Source organism: Mytilus californianus, unplaced genomic scaffold, assembly GCF_021869535.1.
Source record: "Mytilus californianus isolate M0D057914Y unplaced genomic scaffold, xbMytCali1.0.p SCAF_7, whole genome shotgun sequence".
Lineage (NCBI taxonomy): Eukaryota > Metazoa > Mollusca > Bivalvia > Mytilida > Mytilidae > Mytilus > Mytilus californianus.
The window spans coordinates 88,994,034-89,012,387 of record NW_026262723.1 but is presented as its reverse complement, the minus strand read 5'-3'; the positions used below and the strand labels follow the sequence as shown (position 1 = coordinate 89,012,387).

At 32.7% G+C, this 18,354-nt stretch overlaps 2 protein-coding genes across 2 annotated transcripts; one reads left to right on the top strand and one right to left on the bottom strand.

Annotated features, from left to right (window-relative positions):
- Positions 1–6,546: 6,546 nt before the first annotated feature.
- On the bottom strand, positions 6,547–17,161 carry LOC127707963 (protein Wnt-8a-like). The gene is made up of 6 exons (XM_052212729.1): positions 16,965–17,161; positions 12,061–12,151; positions 10,994–11,120; positions 8,621–8,746; positions 7,894–8,036; positions 6,547–7,286 (listed from the first exon to the last, which is right to left on the bottom strand). Exons 1-6 carry the CDS (start codon positions 17,033–17,035, stop codon positions 6,789–6,791), a joined length of 1,056 nt encoding a protein of 351 aa, XP_052068689.1. The 5' UTR covers positions 17,036–17,161; the 3' UTR covers positions 6,547–6,788.
- On the top strand, positions 8,757–10,987 carry LOC127707965 (uncharacterized). Its single transcript, XM_052212731.1, has 3 exons — positions 8,757–9,303; positions 9,420–9,815; positions 10,311–10,987. Exons 1-3 carry the CDS (start codon positions 9,150–9,152, stop codon positions 10,499–10,501), a joined length of 741 nt encoding a protein of 246 aa, XP_052068691.1. The 5' UTR covers positions 8,757–9,149; the 3' UTR covers positions 10,502–10,987.
- Positions 17,162–18,354: the final 1,193 nt, after the last annotated feature.

The window sequence follows — 18,354 nt, the reverse complement described above, 5'->3', positions numbered from 1 at the left end:
TAACAGACAGTTAAAACTACCACTTTAATTTATACCTTTATACCTTTCTTTTCTCGTCAAGCTTCTCAATAAATCTGTATTCAATCTAGTGCTACAAAAGTCATTATCAATGTTGACTTTTTCACTCAGTTAAACTCAGGTTGCCCACGGACAGTGTAAATAGCAGCAATGCATTTTACTTATTAACGCACCCTTTTTACACGTACAATCATTTATCTGTACTCTCATGTTCTCTCAAATAGTAATGTCTCACCCAACTTAGGTAGCTATTGAAATTTTTATCCGATAAACTAAATACTAATGTTAACAATAACTGAACATATTACAAGTGACCAAACAACATATTAATTGACGAACGCGCGTAGTTATTCTTTTTTTTTTTATATAATGGAAAAGGAAATAGAAAATACAAGTAATATTATCGCTTTCTATGCATTCTCAGTTCGTTTTGATGTAAAAAGAGGCGGAAGATACAAAGACACCAGAACTCATAAGTCAATGGAAAACAAGTTATGGTAAAAAACCAAAAACGACAATACGAACAAATCCAATGAACACCACATAGAAAATTAAATATTGAGCAACACGAACCGATCCCAAAAACATGAAGTGAACTCAGGTGCTCCGGAATGATAAGCAGTTACTGATCTATATGTGACACTTGTCGTGTTGCTCATGCAAGTACAAGATTACGACAATTGGAACACATTCGTGGTCCTCTGTGACACAGATATTACATAACGGTCAACTAACCCGTGACTGTGTCCTTAAAACTTTCTTCAAACGGCTGACTTTAAATTTACTACTTGGAAACATTGGTTCAAAAGCTTTTTTGTAAGCAGTAACCCTCTTTCAAAGAAATCAAAATCGAATACACAAGCTCTGGAATATCGTATCAACCGGGAAATATATACTCCATAAACAAGTGGTGCTTGAATGTTGCTACATAGACAGGGAAAGTTCAAAGCTGGTAAACTGAAATCCTCCATTTCTTTCGTATAGTTTCGTTCTTTGTTTTCAACCAACATTCAATTTCCAGCTGTAAGTCAAGATATGAAAAAAGGTTTAACTGTATCTGTGGTAACCTTTATTTGAAGTTCTATAGGATCATCAAACTTTGAATTATTTAGTGAGAGGACATCATCTTTATGGCGGATCTTCTGTGAAAGCGTCTTGAACATACCATTACTTGTATGACGTGGTTACAGATAACAGTAGATCACCGATGTTTAAATCTCATAAATCCATTAAAAATTACAAATCAAGGTTTTCATTGAATAGCAAGATTTCTAAAAGAAGCGATGATTTGCATCCAGATAAGCGTCTCCTGCTATACATGCACTCCCGCCATTCGAATCCACATTTAATCAAAAGAGGAGTGAAAAATAAAAGCAGTAATTTATCGATTTTCATATTTCGTAAATCCATAAACACATCTCATGATAACATATTGAGGGAATCGCTTTGACGCACAACGGTTGAAACAGGATGCCTGGACAAAGTAAGCGCTGCCTTTTATGCAGCATGACCTTTCATCCTAATCCAGGCTCATTCAAAATTTACAATCGGTAAAGAAGGATGTATGATAAAAGCCATTATTTGGTCCGTATGATTGCAAAAATAATAAAATCAAAGTCAAAGTCAAAAGTCTTTCAAAATTATATTAATTTTATTGATAAATGAACAGGTTGATATAATCTGGACAGTTTAGAGCCTAAATGTCACTTGTGATGTCACTATGATGTCATAAACATGTCGAAATTAACATTTTTTTTAATCTAAAATGGTCGTTTTACGCATAGTATTAGTACAAAATAGACATGAGCAGAGGCCTTACATACATTATTATTACACCAGGGTTTTCGATATCATAAACTAGTCAAAACATTTACTAAATTTTATCATCGGTATAAGGACATCATTCGTAAATATAACTCAACATGCAGACATCTTATACGTTCGGGTATTTCACATCCAATCTTTTATGGTAATATTCTTACTCGGACTTCTTTTAAACTGAGTTTTACTGTGCGTACTGTTGTGCGTTTGTTTTTTCTACATTGGCTAGAGGTATAGGGGGAGAGTTGAGATCTCAAAAAACATGTTTAATCCCGCCGCATTTTTGCGCCTGTCCCAAGTCAGGAGCCTCTGGCCTTTGTTAGTCTTGTATCATTTTTAATTTTAGTTTCTTGTGTATAATTTGGAGTTTAGTATGACGTCCTTTATCACTGAACTAGTATACATATTTGTTTAGGGGCCAGCTGAAGGACGCCTCCGGGTGCGGGAGTTTCTCGCTGCATTGAAGACCCATTGGTGGCCTTCGGCTGTTGTCTGCTCTATGGTTGGGTTGTTGTCTCTTTGACACATTCCCCATTTCCATTCTCAATTTTATAAACATCTTTGTAAAATACTTTTTGTAGAAAAATATTATTTTGGGTAAAAACTGCGTTCATCGGAATACATGTAAATATAACGGAACTATAAACAAATGTCAGACAAGTTGGAGGTTTAGCTAGCTATAAAACCAGGTTTAACACACCATTTTCTTCGGAAAATCCCTGTACCAAGCCAGGAATATGATAGTTGTTTTCAACGCGTTCCGTTGGTTCATAACGTTTGATTTTTTCAGTTTTTATGGACTTCCCCTTTTTTAATTTACCTTGCAGTTCGATATTTTTTTTATACTTTTTTGCTCATATCTAAATGTAAATGGTAAGTTGTGAAATGGGACTATTTTGGCGTTTTTGTTCAAACGATACAGTATACAGATACTTAAGACGAAATTGAAAGACGTTAACACTGATGTCTGACAGTCTAATGTCTTATGACCATCTGGATATTAGTTTTAGTAGATTTGTAATACATTTTGATTTTCGAATTCAAGGAACTAAAAGGTGGCTTGATCATACCTTCTCCTTTACATTTAAGACGACTATTCCGATAGCCTGTGCTCTAAAGACCACAAATACATGTCTGTTATGAGTTGAGACAAGTCGTATCAGTCAATCAATTTGGAATGGTGACCGTGAAACTTAGAAAGTACCGATTTCAGTTGTTATTTCTCATAACCCTGCCAGTTTTGATGTTAGGAGCACACCCCCGCCAGTAAATTTTAATAACGTGACTATCCATGCACGTAATGTATCAATTGCGAAATGTAAATGTCAAACGATAGGGCAAAGGAAATGTTAATACTAGTACTGAATGGGAACCTGACAATGGATAACTGAGATAGTCACGTTTGTAAATACAGGATGTATTTTACATGTAAAATATCGGTTCGTTGCGACCAATGTGTTGATTCTCCTCCAAAAGTATTTCATAAAAAGTGTAAACGTGATTATCTAACAAAAATATATGGAAAAGAAAAAAGATATGATTACTGTATCTCATTCCATTTGGGATTGTATTAGTGTTTGCCATACAGAATCTTCAATAAGTTATTGCGGAGGTTCGGATAAAGGTCCACATGCCGGTCGTACGTGGCTGCATATTTTTTACTAACTGCACAGCGTAATGGGCATCCTCATAGCATATGTCTTACTACATGACTGTGAAAGTTAACTTGACCGTATTTATACACACCAGTCAACCTTTGGGGTGTTTTGTCATCAGAAAAATGTTCGACGTGACTTAAAATGAGGCGACCAGAGAGACAAAGGTAAATCCTTTTTTTGTAGTCGACAAGTTTCCTAGTTTTAATGACATGATAAGTAATGAGTGCGTCAACGTACTGGAGCAGTTATACAGCCATAAAAAAATCAAGACCCAGAAAATGCACATGGCATTGATGCCATAAGATGATATGAATATGATTATGGTGAAAACATCAATGCAGGAAAATAAGCTGACGTCACACAGGAATGTTATCGAATAAAATCTTTAAAAAGAAAATAACCGATTTCAAAATGAGGCAAATATAATCTACCCGGAAATGTGAATTCATTATAGCGAGGTGTGTAAAGACAGAGGCGGTTTTATTGGGCAGGGTGCCCCCCCCCCTTTTGTGGGAAAAAATTGTTTGATTATATAGGGAATCACTGAAGCATGACTGGAGCGGGCCCTCTTTTAAGCAGTCAAATTTCTGGATCCGCCACTGAAAGATGGGAATGTCAGTGACAATACAATTACGTCGTGAAATTACAATAAATCCAAATACATGTATTGCCCCAGTTCCCATGTTTTGCAGGAGACCTTAACATCGTCCAGGACCGAGAGTTGAAATCATATCTTAGGCAAGGACCGAAATATCGTCCCCCGTCAATTATTAAGTGGATGAGTGTAGTAACATCATCCACAACTCACTCCTTACTTACTGTATAAAATGGATAAAACGAGAAAAAGCTGACAAAAAATCCTTAGATTCTTCTTTTTCAAATCAGTAATGAAAATAAGTTGATATTTGTATTAAACATTTTAAAGAGCATTTTACTCTAAACAACAACCATGATAGCCCTATTTCTCGTCAAACATAAGCCAAAAGAAATCGACAAGGAATGTGTTCAGTGTAGAATGTGTTTATGTGCCGCTGATAAGGCTGCCAATAATATCATTATTGTTTGACATTAGTTTTATATTGGGGTTCTGCAAAAAGAAAATATAACATATAAAACAGGAGAGCTACCTCTTAGCAGGCAGAACCGAATAACATGAAAGTTCCAACTATATACTGGCTTCCGAAGCTGCACAAAACACCTTACAAATATAGATTAATTTCTTCTTCAAGTCATTGTTCCACTACTAAACTGTCTATTTTTCTAACTAGTACACTTGGTACAATCAAAAACCTGGTAGTAAATTTTTCAAATAAGGTCTACAAAAATAGTGGAACTAATTACTTTTGGAGTGTAAACAATTCGTTGGAAGTATTTGATAAATTTTATACTCATATTGGTGCTTTCGAATCTGTTCAAAGTTTTTATTTTTCTACCCTATATACCACTCAGCCTCATAATCTCAGTAAGAATAAATTCACATACCTGATCAAATGGGCATTTAAAAAGTCAGAATGTAAATATATATGTTCAAACTCTTAGGTAATTTTTAGTAACACCAAACAATAGAACTATGGGAATTGGACCTGCTTTGACATGATAACTGCAAGTTTAATCTTTTCTAGATAACATTTTTATTCGCTATAGGGATTCCGTATATCGCCAAGTTATCGGAGTTCAATGGGGACTAATAGTGTACCACTTATTGCAGCCCTGGTTCTGTATTGTTACGGATCCCAATTTTGTCTAAAATCGGCAAAGACCCGTCAAAACGACATCTGATACAAAAGTTTAAATCACACTTTAAGGTATTGGGATGATATTTGGCTCTCAATAATGACGGACTTCAGCATGTACACTTAAGAGATTTATAATGTTGAATTTACTTTAAATAAAGCTAATACAAACAATGAACACTGTCTTTTCCTGGATCTTGATATCTATATCTCTACCGGGAAGCTAATACTTAAGTTTACGATAAAAGAGATAATTTTTCATTTCCTATTATTAATTATCCATTTTTAGATGGTGACATTCCCTTGGCACCATAGTATGGTATTTATATATTTCAACATGTTCGATTCGCTCGTATATGTAACAACGTATTCGATTTTAACGAAAAAAATATCTGTATCACTGATGTCGTCATTCACCTTAAAAGCTACACAAACCTTAAAAACAGACTTTTCACAAGGGATATAGTTACGATACTGTTGTCAAGTCATTAAAGATGGCATTTTTTGGAATAAATATTGATTCACACATAGGGTATTTGCAACGAAAATAGACACATTGATTCTTAAACCCGTTGTTGGCATGATTCGTGTTATGTTCTTCTCGTCTAAATTATGATGGCATGATACTAAACTCATAACGGGAGGGATTGTGGTTGAATTTCATATGATGAAGATATAATTTTTCGATAGGTTTAATTGAGGTCTGGATCTGGCATGTCGGTAACTCTTAGTAGTCCTTTGTTAATTTATGTTGATCATTGTCATTTTGCTTAGTTTCTTCTGTAACCTATTCTAACATCGGACTCGGACTTCTTTTAAACTGATATTTACTGTGCGTTTAGCTGTGTGTTTGTTTATTCCATATAGGTAAGAGGTATAAGGTAATATGCCACAAAACATGGTTAACCCCGCCGCATTTTTGCGCCTGTCCCAAATCAGGAACCTCCAGCCTTTGTTAGTCTTTTGCGTTTTTTTTAAATTGTTGTTCATTTGTTTTGTTTCGGAGTTTAGTGTGGCGTCCATTCCACTGAACTAGTATACATTATTGTTTTGGGGCCAGCTGAAGTTCGCCTCCGGGTACGAGATTTTCTCGTTGCGTTGAAGACTAATTGGTGGCCTTGGGCTGTTTTCTGCTCTTTAGTCGGGTTGTTGTCTCTTTGACACATTCCCCGTTTGCATGCTGTATTCTACCTAATTTGAATTTGACATGCAATAAGTTCTTCTGTACATTTCTGGACTATTCAGGGATATGAAAATTATTTATTTTAGCTCTTTTGATATAATTACCATGGCATAAATGAAAATAAATTATAATAGTGATTTATGTCTATTTATAGAAATAATAAAATATATAAATATAAACAACAACAAAAAATATGATTAACAACAAAATGGCATTGTCATGTTTGCCTGTTCTTTAAATTATACATTATACCTCATTGGTTGAGGTGGCATTAGTCATAAAACAATAAACCACGAAAATGTCTTCGTTTTGGCTGGAGTAGCATTTCTCAGTTAACGAATATGAGATCAGATAATAAATCGTAAAGAAATTGTCCTATCTTACACAGTAATAATTATTTTCCCTTGACACACATTTGTCACATTTCACCTTACAACACCATCGAAATTTACAGTTGCATGTGTTGCTTACGTCCACTGTCACTTTCTTTACTTTATATCCGCAAGATTTGCATAAAGTTCGACAACTCTTTCGTTCTGAAGTTGTCATAGCATTTTTATTTTTACTTCGAATACATTGTCTACCTTTTGTTCCTTTTATGTTCAACACATGGTCTTCTCTGCAGTAGTTTGGAGATTTCTGTAAAAATGCTAATTGTTTTTTGGAAAATATGGCTAATTCGCGAGTTCTTGCATCATTCCCTTGTCGGAGTTGGCCGTCAAAATAATTGACAAATTTTGCCTTCTTGTAACGTTGTTTTAAAAACTGTCCAATTTCACGGAAGGTGGCGACTTGTTGCCAGCATGTTCTGATAGAACAATCTCCAGATAAACCATGACACTTACACACCATTTTAGTATTCCTTGCAACAGCCTGCAAAAAACAAAATAAATTGTTACAAAACAAAAATCAACGTTTATATTAACTTGTGATACTGGAAGCACGCAAACTAAATATATGTATTGAATAATTCCGACTCCCTGTTTTGTACAGCATGAATATGCTTTACCCTAAATAGTACAAAGAAAGATATACGTAGCCAAAGAAATCTTACAAAATACTTGGAAAAAGACTTATGTATCAAATGAACAGAAGAAAAACGCTTTTATTGATTTTCTTCATTTTGTTAATTTAAAGAAGTATTAATGAAGAAATAAATAGCTAAAACCTTAACCAAAGTCAAGACTGCCATAGGCGTCGACTCAAGCAGTGTTCTCTATATCCATAACCACACGTAATAAAAAAAGTTACATATAAAACAACAAACTAATATGCATAGTAAAACAAAAGACTTTGATCATAGCATATACAAACAAAAAATTAGCAAGACATATGTTAGAAAACTTGGAGCAGATAACAATGGTTAAAATATAAAGTTTTGAAGTAAAGACTGCATAAATAATTCAAACCAATAATTTGATAGAAAAAAAAATGAAAATGAACAATAAACCCAAAACACTAAGATCTATTTTTTACATACCTGGCGTCCTGCACCATAGTTTTGTAGCTGCATTGCAGCATTTTCATTCTTTCCAGATGTCAACCCTTTTAGAAACTTGTATGTTAATTCGTCTCCAAACTTGATGTTATCACTACATCCTCCCCACTTCCAATTATAGCCACCTGTCGAAAATAAACATATGTTAATACTCTTTTAAGGCACATGGGTTGTTTATAGATATGGATATGTAAAGGCTATCGTTCAAGTCCTACTAGTTCAAGATGGAGGATGTAATACAAACAATCGTCTAAATCATGAACAAAGATAACATGGATTTTGCTGTGGAAATCAGCTAAACTCTTCTGATCTATTGAAAAAATACTAAAAGATGAACGAAAAAATGTTGATTTTCATTCAATTGATTTGAAATTTTGAGTATGGGAAATACGAAGGGCAAACTTTAATACATTTTCAACACTGTATGAACTGGTTGACAATGTATCAAACGTATGTTCTAATGAGATATCTCCTACGCAAAAGTTAAATTTATATATATTTTGGTGAATTTTGAATGGATTTACGAGTTTTGAACATAGTAAACAACACATCGATGTAAACTCACATCTTTAATTTGCAACTGTTGACCCTTATTCATTAAACATTATATACACCGATCGCATCAGACGAATTACACTTCCAACAACATTGAGAGATGACATAAATGTGATGTATAAATATATTGATCAATGCTGTAATCAGAACTTACCAGGTTGTCCATTTCTGGAATTATCACACGTGCAAAATGTTTCCTGTCCAGAGCTACACTGTTGTGTGACCACGTGCATTATTCCAGCAGCGTTGATAGATTGAACAAAAGCAGCTTCTCTGGTAGCTGAAACAGAAAAGTTTTTTCCATTACAACAACACTGATGGATGAACATAGCATGGATAACATTCTCATATAATTTGTGATATAATCTATATTTTAAAATGTCAGACCGAATTCATTGAAATCTTAGCAGATGTATGTTTAAACATTCTCAGATTTTTTTACTCGCTGAAAATTACACTGCTCAATTAAGTTTCAAACTGTTAAATAAAACGTATGTACGAATATTGAAGTGGGTTAATATTATTGCATTACAAGTTACATCCTAACCATAAACTTTTGGACCGAAATACCCCTAAGGAATTAGTAATTTGTCATATGTCTTGTCAACAAGATGTCAGGTGACACATTTCTATAGACATGTTCTACCCGGTATTTCCCTCAATATTTACCACATTTATTCTAAATGAATTTTAAAATGTGTTTTGGACTAAAAATCGGATGTTTTTGTTATATTATATTATATTCCTATATTGTTGCCATTTCCTTTGCACAACATTGGACAGCATCAACATTCGATCTTCCTGTATATGGAATTTATAACAGAAATGTACCGAGCGGTGAGTCAGGGGTTTTTCTAACCTTTTCGTCACAATAATTTATGGGAAATGAATTTTAGTACCATGTATTCTCTCTCAAATTTGAATGAACAATTAAACTTAACATTTTTTAACAGGAGCCACGCACAGCAAGAGCAACGATGTGTATTGGAATGGCTTAGCAAAAGCCTTTCAACAGAATCCGGAGGCAATCATTCAGGGTATAGAGGATAGCAGAGAACGAATAAATAACAAGCAACGCTTGTTTAGAGACCAGTATGGGCGCCAATTTTTATGGGATCCTAGATCTGGAGCCATTCCAGTATTTCAGCACAATCATGTAGAGCATGACATACAAGCTATCCCTATTATGTATTACGATAGAGTTACTGGATATCTAACAGGCCATCAATCCCGCTCAAAACTACAATTTCTGGTACCCAAAGAAGGATATCTATTGCGGCGAAATAGTCACCAGAAAGTGGAATGCGATCCTAGTGTTAACCCTATGTTATCCTTTGATGATGGAGGAGGTATATTCAATGTTATTCTTATATCAAATATCACTATTGACAAGGTTATCCATATTTACAGAAATATTCGAAATCGGTGTTTACTTATTAGAATCCACTACTTAATATGACTTGCTGGAATCACTTTTTTTTCAGTTCTATCAGCTTCTTTGAGGATTTATACGTTTTCGGTTTAAAATGTTCGCAAATTGTGCTAATTTAGAAAGTATCAGCATTGTTCAATTCACTGTTCATGTACTGTTTAATGCTTTGCTTATACAGGAATTGAATATATCTCAGTCACGATATTTAAGTTTCTTTTCTTTTTTTCTAATCGATGTAGTTGTCGTTTTTATAACCAATTCTAGAACAATCATAATCTTTGAGGATATTCTCCCTCTTGTTTATATCAACTGACAAACAATGGATGTTGTCAGTATGAAATAGTCTTTAATTAAACCTTCATTACACAATACGACTCGTTAAGTTTGATAAACCCTTTTTTGTTAATTGCAGAAACAAGAGACCCATGTACGGGGCAATATAAGAGCAAAAACCAAGCCGAGTTCGGACTGACAGCAACTTCCGGTATGGCAGATGTATTGTGCGTGTTTTGTCAACATATCAAAAATTTGCAATGTATCTGGCAGTTTTGTTCACATCCTGATGGAGTGTACAAAATAAAAGTTAGTGACAACAAAGGATAAATATGATTATAATTTGTTTTACATATAGGGAAAAGTACAAGCATTTGAAATATGTATGTAAATACAATCGATACCTCTGGATGACTTGCGACTAAAATGGAAGTACCACTTCTCTTTTACATGTGGATATCAATTCATGCTTTTCAGTCAATTTTCACAATATTATGAACAAGCATCAAAGTTAAGTATTTGTATGCCTACTTCGTCGATATTTTATATATATTATAATTGTTACATCCCGCTTAAGCGTTTAAGTTCATTAGTAAGTTTGGTTTAAAAAAATGTATAGCAGTTATCGGCATATATCTATATAAGAACTAACTTAATTTTGTTGTAAAGTGCAACTTACAAAGAATATTGTTGAAGACATTCAAGTGATTTCAAAAAAGAAAATGAGCAAACAAATCATATATCATTTTCTAGTATATAATACTATTGTCACCTTCCTCTTCTCAATGCATATAAAAATCCACAGCGTGATTACAAACTCACCAAAATCTTGATCAAAGGGTGCCGTATCTGCAGGACAATTCCATCTTTCCCATTTAAACTGATGTTGACATTCTTCTTGAGCTTTTAATGTTCCCTTTCTGACACTTTCCAAAATTTTTGCCTCTACCTACAAAGTCTTACTATGTTTAGACATGTTTCGTACAAATTCCTTGTTCAGAAAAGAGAATAAAGCAGTTTGACAAAATTCGCAGCACGAGACGGATTTAATTACAGGGAAGACGTTTCTTTTGTGGTTAAAATTAATACAAATTCTGGTATATATTAGTACATAATTAACTTCCTTTATATTCCCATTTGGACCACCTTACTAGTATACCATTTGACTTCCAGCTAACTCATTCAGATTATAGAATGTGCAAAACAAACGTAGGTAATAATCAATTAAAAAATATGATGGGGAAAAATAACTAGAGGAAAGGTAAACAAGAACTATTGCTGTCATACTTTTCTCTGTCAATATGATTATATTGTGTTATTATTATCAGCGAGTTGTAACTTTCAAGGGAGCATATATTTCACAAATTCAGATATTTTCATAATTTTCAAAAATTATCGACCATTTTTAAGCATTTTTTTCAGGATATCAACCCCTATTTCCACATTCTCGATCATGGTTCATACATGGCTACTACTCCTCATAATTAGTGTCTTCAGTACGCATGTCACGTGTTTCTGGAATAACCCTCGATAGTTACGTTTCCGAGGCCATAAGTTGGAAAATCTTAAGTTTTTGGTAATATTACATATTTTATTAACTTAAAAATATGTGACGAAATATATCATTTCTTAAAATATATCAGTACCAAAGCAGTGGCCTCTTGGCAATACGTACACATCGATCTTCTGGTACTGTGTCTAATAAACGTATTAATACGATAAAAAACAGTTTTATAAATACAATGGTTTGTTTTCATGATGTGCATTTTCTTAAGCGGAACAGTCCAAACCCTAATAATTCTATTTGTCCCGATATAAATAGTCACAATGGATTTTACGAGATCTATATAGAAAAAGCAGATTAGCCGTTTACGGAGAACAATGCTTACCGGGTGACGGGTGAACAAATCAGGATTCCTGGTATAGTTGGTTGCCGCTAGTCCGACCTTTGGACCTGTTATTAGAATCTCATTTAATGACCTGCAGCGAAATAAATTGACAAAGATCAATGGGATATAGGAAGTCTATATCTCTTAACTTTACGAGATTAAATAAAGACGTTTTAATTCTATTGTCCCAATTGTGGATAATTTTTTAGTTCAACCCGGTACGTTACACGATGTTATATGCATATTGTCATAAAGACAAGTCCAATTGTTCACAAACCAAAATATTTGATCAGGGATGAAATGTTATCTTATTCAAGGGCAACTATGTGACAAAATGGACGATGTAATATCGTGCACATTTGAAATAGGTTATTATATTTAATTCTATATGTAGATTTGTTGGCACGCATGTATGTGATGTTATCTGTTTGTTATTGTCTTCGTTTAACATAAAAGTTATTTAACAAACGTGTCATGTAACTTTGTTTAGATCACATAGATGGCCCTTGCTTGTAAAGTCATGTCATTCTCTCAATCCATGGACCCATTTGCGTGAATATTACTATTAATGATTTACAATCCACAAAAATGCAGCAGTTGTAACAAATAAAGCTAAAATTTAAAAAAACATGTTGCAACTTTGTCGCGATAAAATCTGAGATTGGTGTTACTAACAAAACTAACAAATTCTCTAAATAATTAAAATGTTTTAGGCACGCGAAGCTTCCTATTATTTAAATTTTGGCATTATGTTACTATGTTCATATCAACGTTATATAATAAATTGTTTCTCTTGTAATTCAAATCAGACAAAACATCAATTAATAACAGCAGGTACGATGTCATATAAAATAAATGTAATGCTGTACTGTTTTTTTTAGTCTTATAAATTTTACTGAATCACAATTCATAAGAATAAGACAATTCACCAGACAGTTGAATATATAGCATGGTAATGGTCAAGAAACATGGGAGTTGAGTACTCTACAAAATAGGTTACTGTTCGATTGTCCGACAGAAGTATGGCATTTTATCAACAACTGTTTCTCTTTCTTTTCTTTTATTTGGTATTGCCGTCAAATTTTCTTTCGTCGAGTTGAATTCATTGTCTACTTGTAAAGATTCTATGAATCAATGTAAATGATAGCAGTTACTGTGATAGAGTTTGTCATCTAGTGTGGGCGTTAGTGAATTGTTAAAGATCGTTGGTTTTTTTGTTAATTTGTGGAGTATTTTTTGGCTGTTGTATGGGACGTTGTAAATGGTCTTGTTAAACAAATCTGTACCAACTGCCTCCTGACTTGGGACTGGTATTTAATTATTTCGCAAGTTCAATTTGTTTTAAGGGCAATCAAAATGTCGAAAAGCAATCAGACAATACTAATTCAAGGCAGCCCAAAAAACGAAATACAGTAATTAACACAACCCAAAACTCCACAGTACACATGGCAACCAACAATACAGCACACCAAGACATGACACAGGCACTCCAAAAATCCACAGAACAATAGATGACTAAGACAACTAAAACAAATTTAGGCAATACATGACTAAGGCAACTCAAAAATTCATAGCGCAATACATGACCAAGGCAACTCAAAAATGCATAGAACAATAATGACTAAGGTACCTCAAAAATACATCGAACAATACATGACTAAGATTAAAAAATCAAAGGATAATACATGACCAAGGCAACTCAAAAATGTATCGACTAACAAATGACCACAAAATCTCTGGGTCAAATTATGACCACGCAACTTAAAAAATATATAGGAAAAACATGACCAAGACAACCCAAAACAAAAACTATTATTGTTAAAGACAAAGTCATGTACATTGCAAACAAAAGAAAATTCTAAAAACTAAAGCTTATTCAACACGGTGGGTGCAATTAGTGAACCAGGAACTGTTTGCCCTTCCAGAGAACATGAGTGCATCCCCGCTTTTTGTGGGGTTCGTGTTGCTCAATTTTTAATTTATGTGTTGTGTTTTTGTGAGCTTTTGTCACGGTGTTGTCAAATTTTCTTCGACCTATGGTTTTTATTATTCTTTTGCTATCGTCTCTCTTTTTTTAGTCGACATTAAGTGCCAATCTTCCCTAGAATCAGGCAGTGGTGAAAACATGACAAACTAAAACCCACTCAAGTTGACATTTATTTATGTTCAAAATGTATAATGGTGCACGAATATAACATTCGTTTCCTTTTCCTGTTCTGGTAATTTAAGATATAATTTGGTTGAAACGCACGAGAAATTAACAATTATGGGGAACTAACTCCGTAATTTGTTATCATTCTAACTAAAAGTTATCTAGAGATTTCTCGAATTAACAGACACACAAAAACGAAAGACCTACCATTTCTAACTCAGGATGAGGGCAACTTCAAAATAGGACGGTTAGGTCGGTTGGTTTTGTTCGGCCAGGTTTTGATTTTTTTCAAAATTACCTGATTCTTACAAAGACTGGCACTTAATTATATACTGCCAACCAGTTATTTGGCTTTATGACAAAACAAGTGCAGACAAGGACAGTTGTCTGGAATACAGCCATGAAGAGATACTTAACATAACAAGATTTGTTTGGACACCATCATAAAAAAGATGACATAAAAAAGATGAAATTTAAAGTACAATGTTATGGACAATGACAAAATAAGACAATGTGACATAGAATTAACGTCATCTAAAACTAACAGGATTTGAGCAATCTTGAACTGAGCTTATGAATGACTAGTCTAGTTTAAGGCCGCTAAAAAAAAAGGAAATAATTTTCAAATCACCATGAAAATATTGTTACCATCAAAATGAATAAATTCATGAAGTACAAATTATTAAAAAAAAATCACGTAAAAGCAGAGTAAAAAAGTCAATTTAAAGGGCAAGTTAAATATGTACATGCTTTGTTTGTTAAAAGTTTTGCCATGCAATTTGCTTTCAAAATGGAGAATCATGAGCGATGACAATTAAAATTTTATTAGAGACGGTAAGTGCTATTAGGTTATTTAGAAATCAGGTTTCGTTACGTAGCAAGAAGTTGTCCAATAATATGTTGTTATTGTTGAACATGTCTGCGAGGAGGTATTTTATGAGTGCTTATAATAATAATAATAATAATAATAATAATAATAATAATAATAATAATAATAATAATAATAATAATAATAATATAAAAACAACAGCATCTAAAACGAATGAGAACATTGTAGTCATATTATAATCTGTCAATAAACTTTATTGTCAAAATTTACATAATAAATGTTCTTGTATTAATGAATTAAACTCGACTTTAAAACAATTTGTATGGATACATAATTACAATATTAATGTGCTGGTCTTTTTGTAATCTGGTTGAAGGTGAAGAGAATTTTGAAAAATACATAATAAATAATTGGTAAATAATTGATATAAAAGTTGCTTCAAAATAAATATCACGAGCATTGAAATGAAAATAAATAATTATGTATAATCATGCGCTATTGCATTAAAAGGAACATCTCATTGCATATTAAATTGATATATAAATTGACGAATAGAATTTACATTCTAGCCACAATAGCAAGTTTTCTCTAGGCAATTTTTATCTTTAATTATTCTAAAACTTAAGATTAAAAAAAAATATTTTGTTTTTACGATTATAAAATATAAACCAGTTGAATCTTAAAATTGCGACAAAGCCGCTCCACTTCAACTTTACATAATACTATGAAACATCTCTTCGAGTTTACGTAACTGTCTTAATACGTTTATTTTGACTATAACAGCAACCGTATATGTTTTCAACAAGTCGCAAGAAATTATATGGTAGAAAAAAATTTTAAAAGGGTTCATAAGACTGAAACAGGACGTATATCTTAACATCCTGTCCGGATTTTTTTTTTTGAAATCTAAAATAATAGTACTATATACCAAGGCATCACAGATGGGTAGTCATGGAAAATATATTTTTAGAAATCATAAGGTTTATATGACACAAACTGCATAGATGGAACAACAGATTAATCCTCACCAAGTTGAAATCCTTAATACGAAAACAAAAAGCTAAAAAAAGTAAAGACAAAATGCGCGAAACGATTTTCAATGCTAACGCCTGATACAAAGTACCCATTAAAAGTACGAATCGATATAGATTTTATATTAACAAATATGTACACGTTGAGCTGTCATTATATGTAAAAGTATATTATAAGTATCGCCAGCAAAACCTCAACTATTGTGTAGATTATCGACGAATTATTCTTGGAGTGTGTTTGGCATGCCGAAAATCAAATTTGAAACGAACATGCCTACGCATTTCTAGCAGGCAGCAATCAGCCACAATATTAAACAACGTAAAGCAATAATGCTGAAATCAACAATACAACAAATGATCTCAATTAACGCAAAGTAATCTGAATTACAGCTAACTATACATTAAAACCAAGATTCACAATACTAATATAATGTTTATGATACAAAACTATGAATGTCTAATGGACAGAGTCAAATGAAAATAAGTCTTATCAGAGACAGACTAGTTTAGAAAAATAACTCGACTAGTTTAGGGAGAAAAGCCATATCAGAGACCAGTCACTCTTGTCAGTTACAGATGTTCTCTGTAATATAAGCACAAGGCTCGAAAACCCTCTTACGATATGCCCAAGTTGAAGACGAAATTTAAATAAGATATTAAACAAGCAAAAACGAAATGTTTAAAGACAGAAAAAAATCAATATCAATATAGTTTTAGAACATTGATTTATTCCCAGTTTAGGAATATAAAGAATGAAAGATCAAATCAAATAATATATCAATAAAAAAAGTTTAATAAATAAAAACCTTTAAAATAAATAATCACATAGATGGTTATAATAGGTGACAAATATTTAATTTTGAAATATGAAAAATGGAACAAAGTAACTTACCATGATTTGGATGTATAAATATTAAAAGAACACACAGTAAATAAAGATATCCATAAGTATGAACGAATCATCTTTACTAGCAGTTCAGAGTTGATGTTTTATCTTAAGCGAAATAATTCCGTAATAATTAGTTGTAGTTTCGTATCGCGCTTTATTTGGACAAATGAAGATTTGCCCTGCGGAAACACAAGGGTTAAATTATGACAATCGAAGAAGCTAAAGATTTAATGCAGTTTAAAATCCATGCTTTATTCAAATCAGATCGTATAACAACTCATTCATAAAATGTGTCGTTTGAGCGAGCAGTTAAAATGTCTATGAAATTTATCCTGTCCGTTAGGGGTAGTTGTTAAGATTGATGTCACTTTAATTGATAATGATGTACAAATTTAACACTGGCAGTTTTATTTTAATTTCAATGTCAATTATATGCATATAAAACAATACCTTATAATTGACCCAGGGCAGGTGTATCGGTGTCAGTTTCTGTTCAGAAAACAATACAAGTGGACCAGAGAAGAAAAGTTAACACAATCCGTTAATATTGTGTCAATTAGTTCATGGTTCAATATTTGAATTTCATAACAACGATATACCTTTGCATTGATCATAAGTAAGGCTTTCGTCAGCAGTGTAAAATTACAAGGCCTGTTTTATGAAATCGAAAAAAAGTTATCTATTTCCTTTTTACAATAATTTTTAGTTTGTCTGTTCGCTTTAATGTTACAAGATCAGGGTGTCGATATTGTAACAATTGTTTATGATGTAATTGTTTGTTTTGTAGCATTTTTGTTTTCTTATTTACTATGTATTATTATCATACGCACGTTGTTTGTTTTATTTTGTTTTGTTTGCAGTTCGTACTTAAAATAAAATAGAAGAGTTTTAGCAATCGATTACAGCTTTGTCTTGCATTCATACAAGTAAACTCAACTTTCACTGATCTTTCTTGAATACTGACTACAGGAACTTTTGAATATAGTGGTAATTTCCGATGTTCTGACGTAAACATTTTATAAAACGTTTATACAGAAGCACTAACTGACATGTACAATTATTGCAATGATTGTCAATGCAGGTGCTGTTTCAATATTTCGAAAATAATTTTTTAATGTGAATCTTACAATAATTTAATACTTTAAGTAATAAATATATCAACAATTATAATATCAACGTGTCAGTGAAAAAAGGGTGTTAAGTCAATTCTATTGAGAATATATGAATGAAAACGGTATTTTAAAATATTATGCACTTTTAAAAATAGTAATTGCCTAATTATTTTTTATATTGGTCCAATTTAGCAGAAGAATGGTCAACAGATAGTTTTGATGAGATAAGAACGTCACTTACCTGGGGGAGGTTTAAAATTTACAACTCCTTCAGGTAAAGA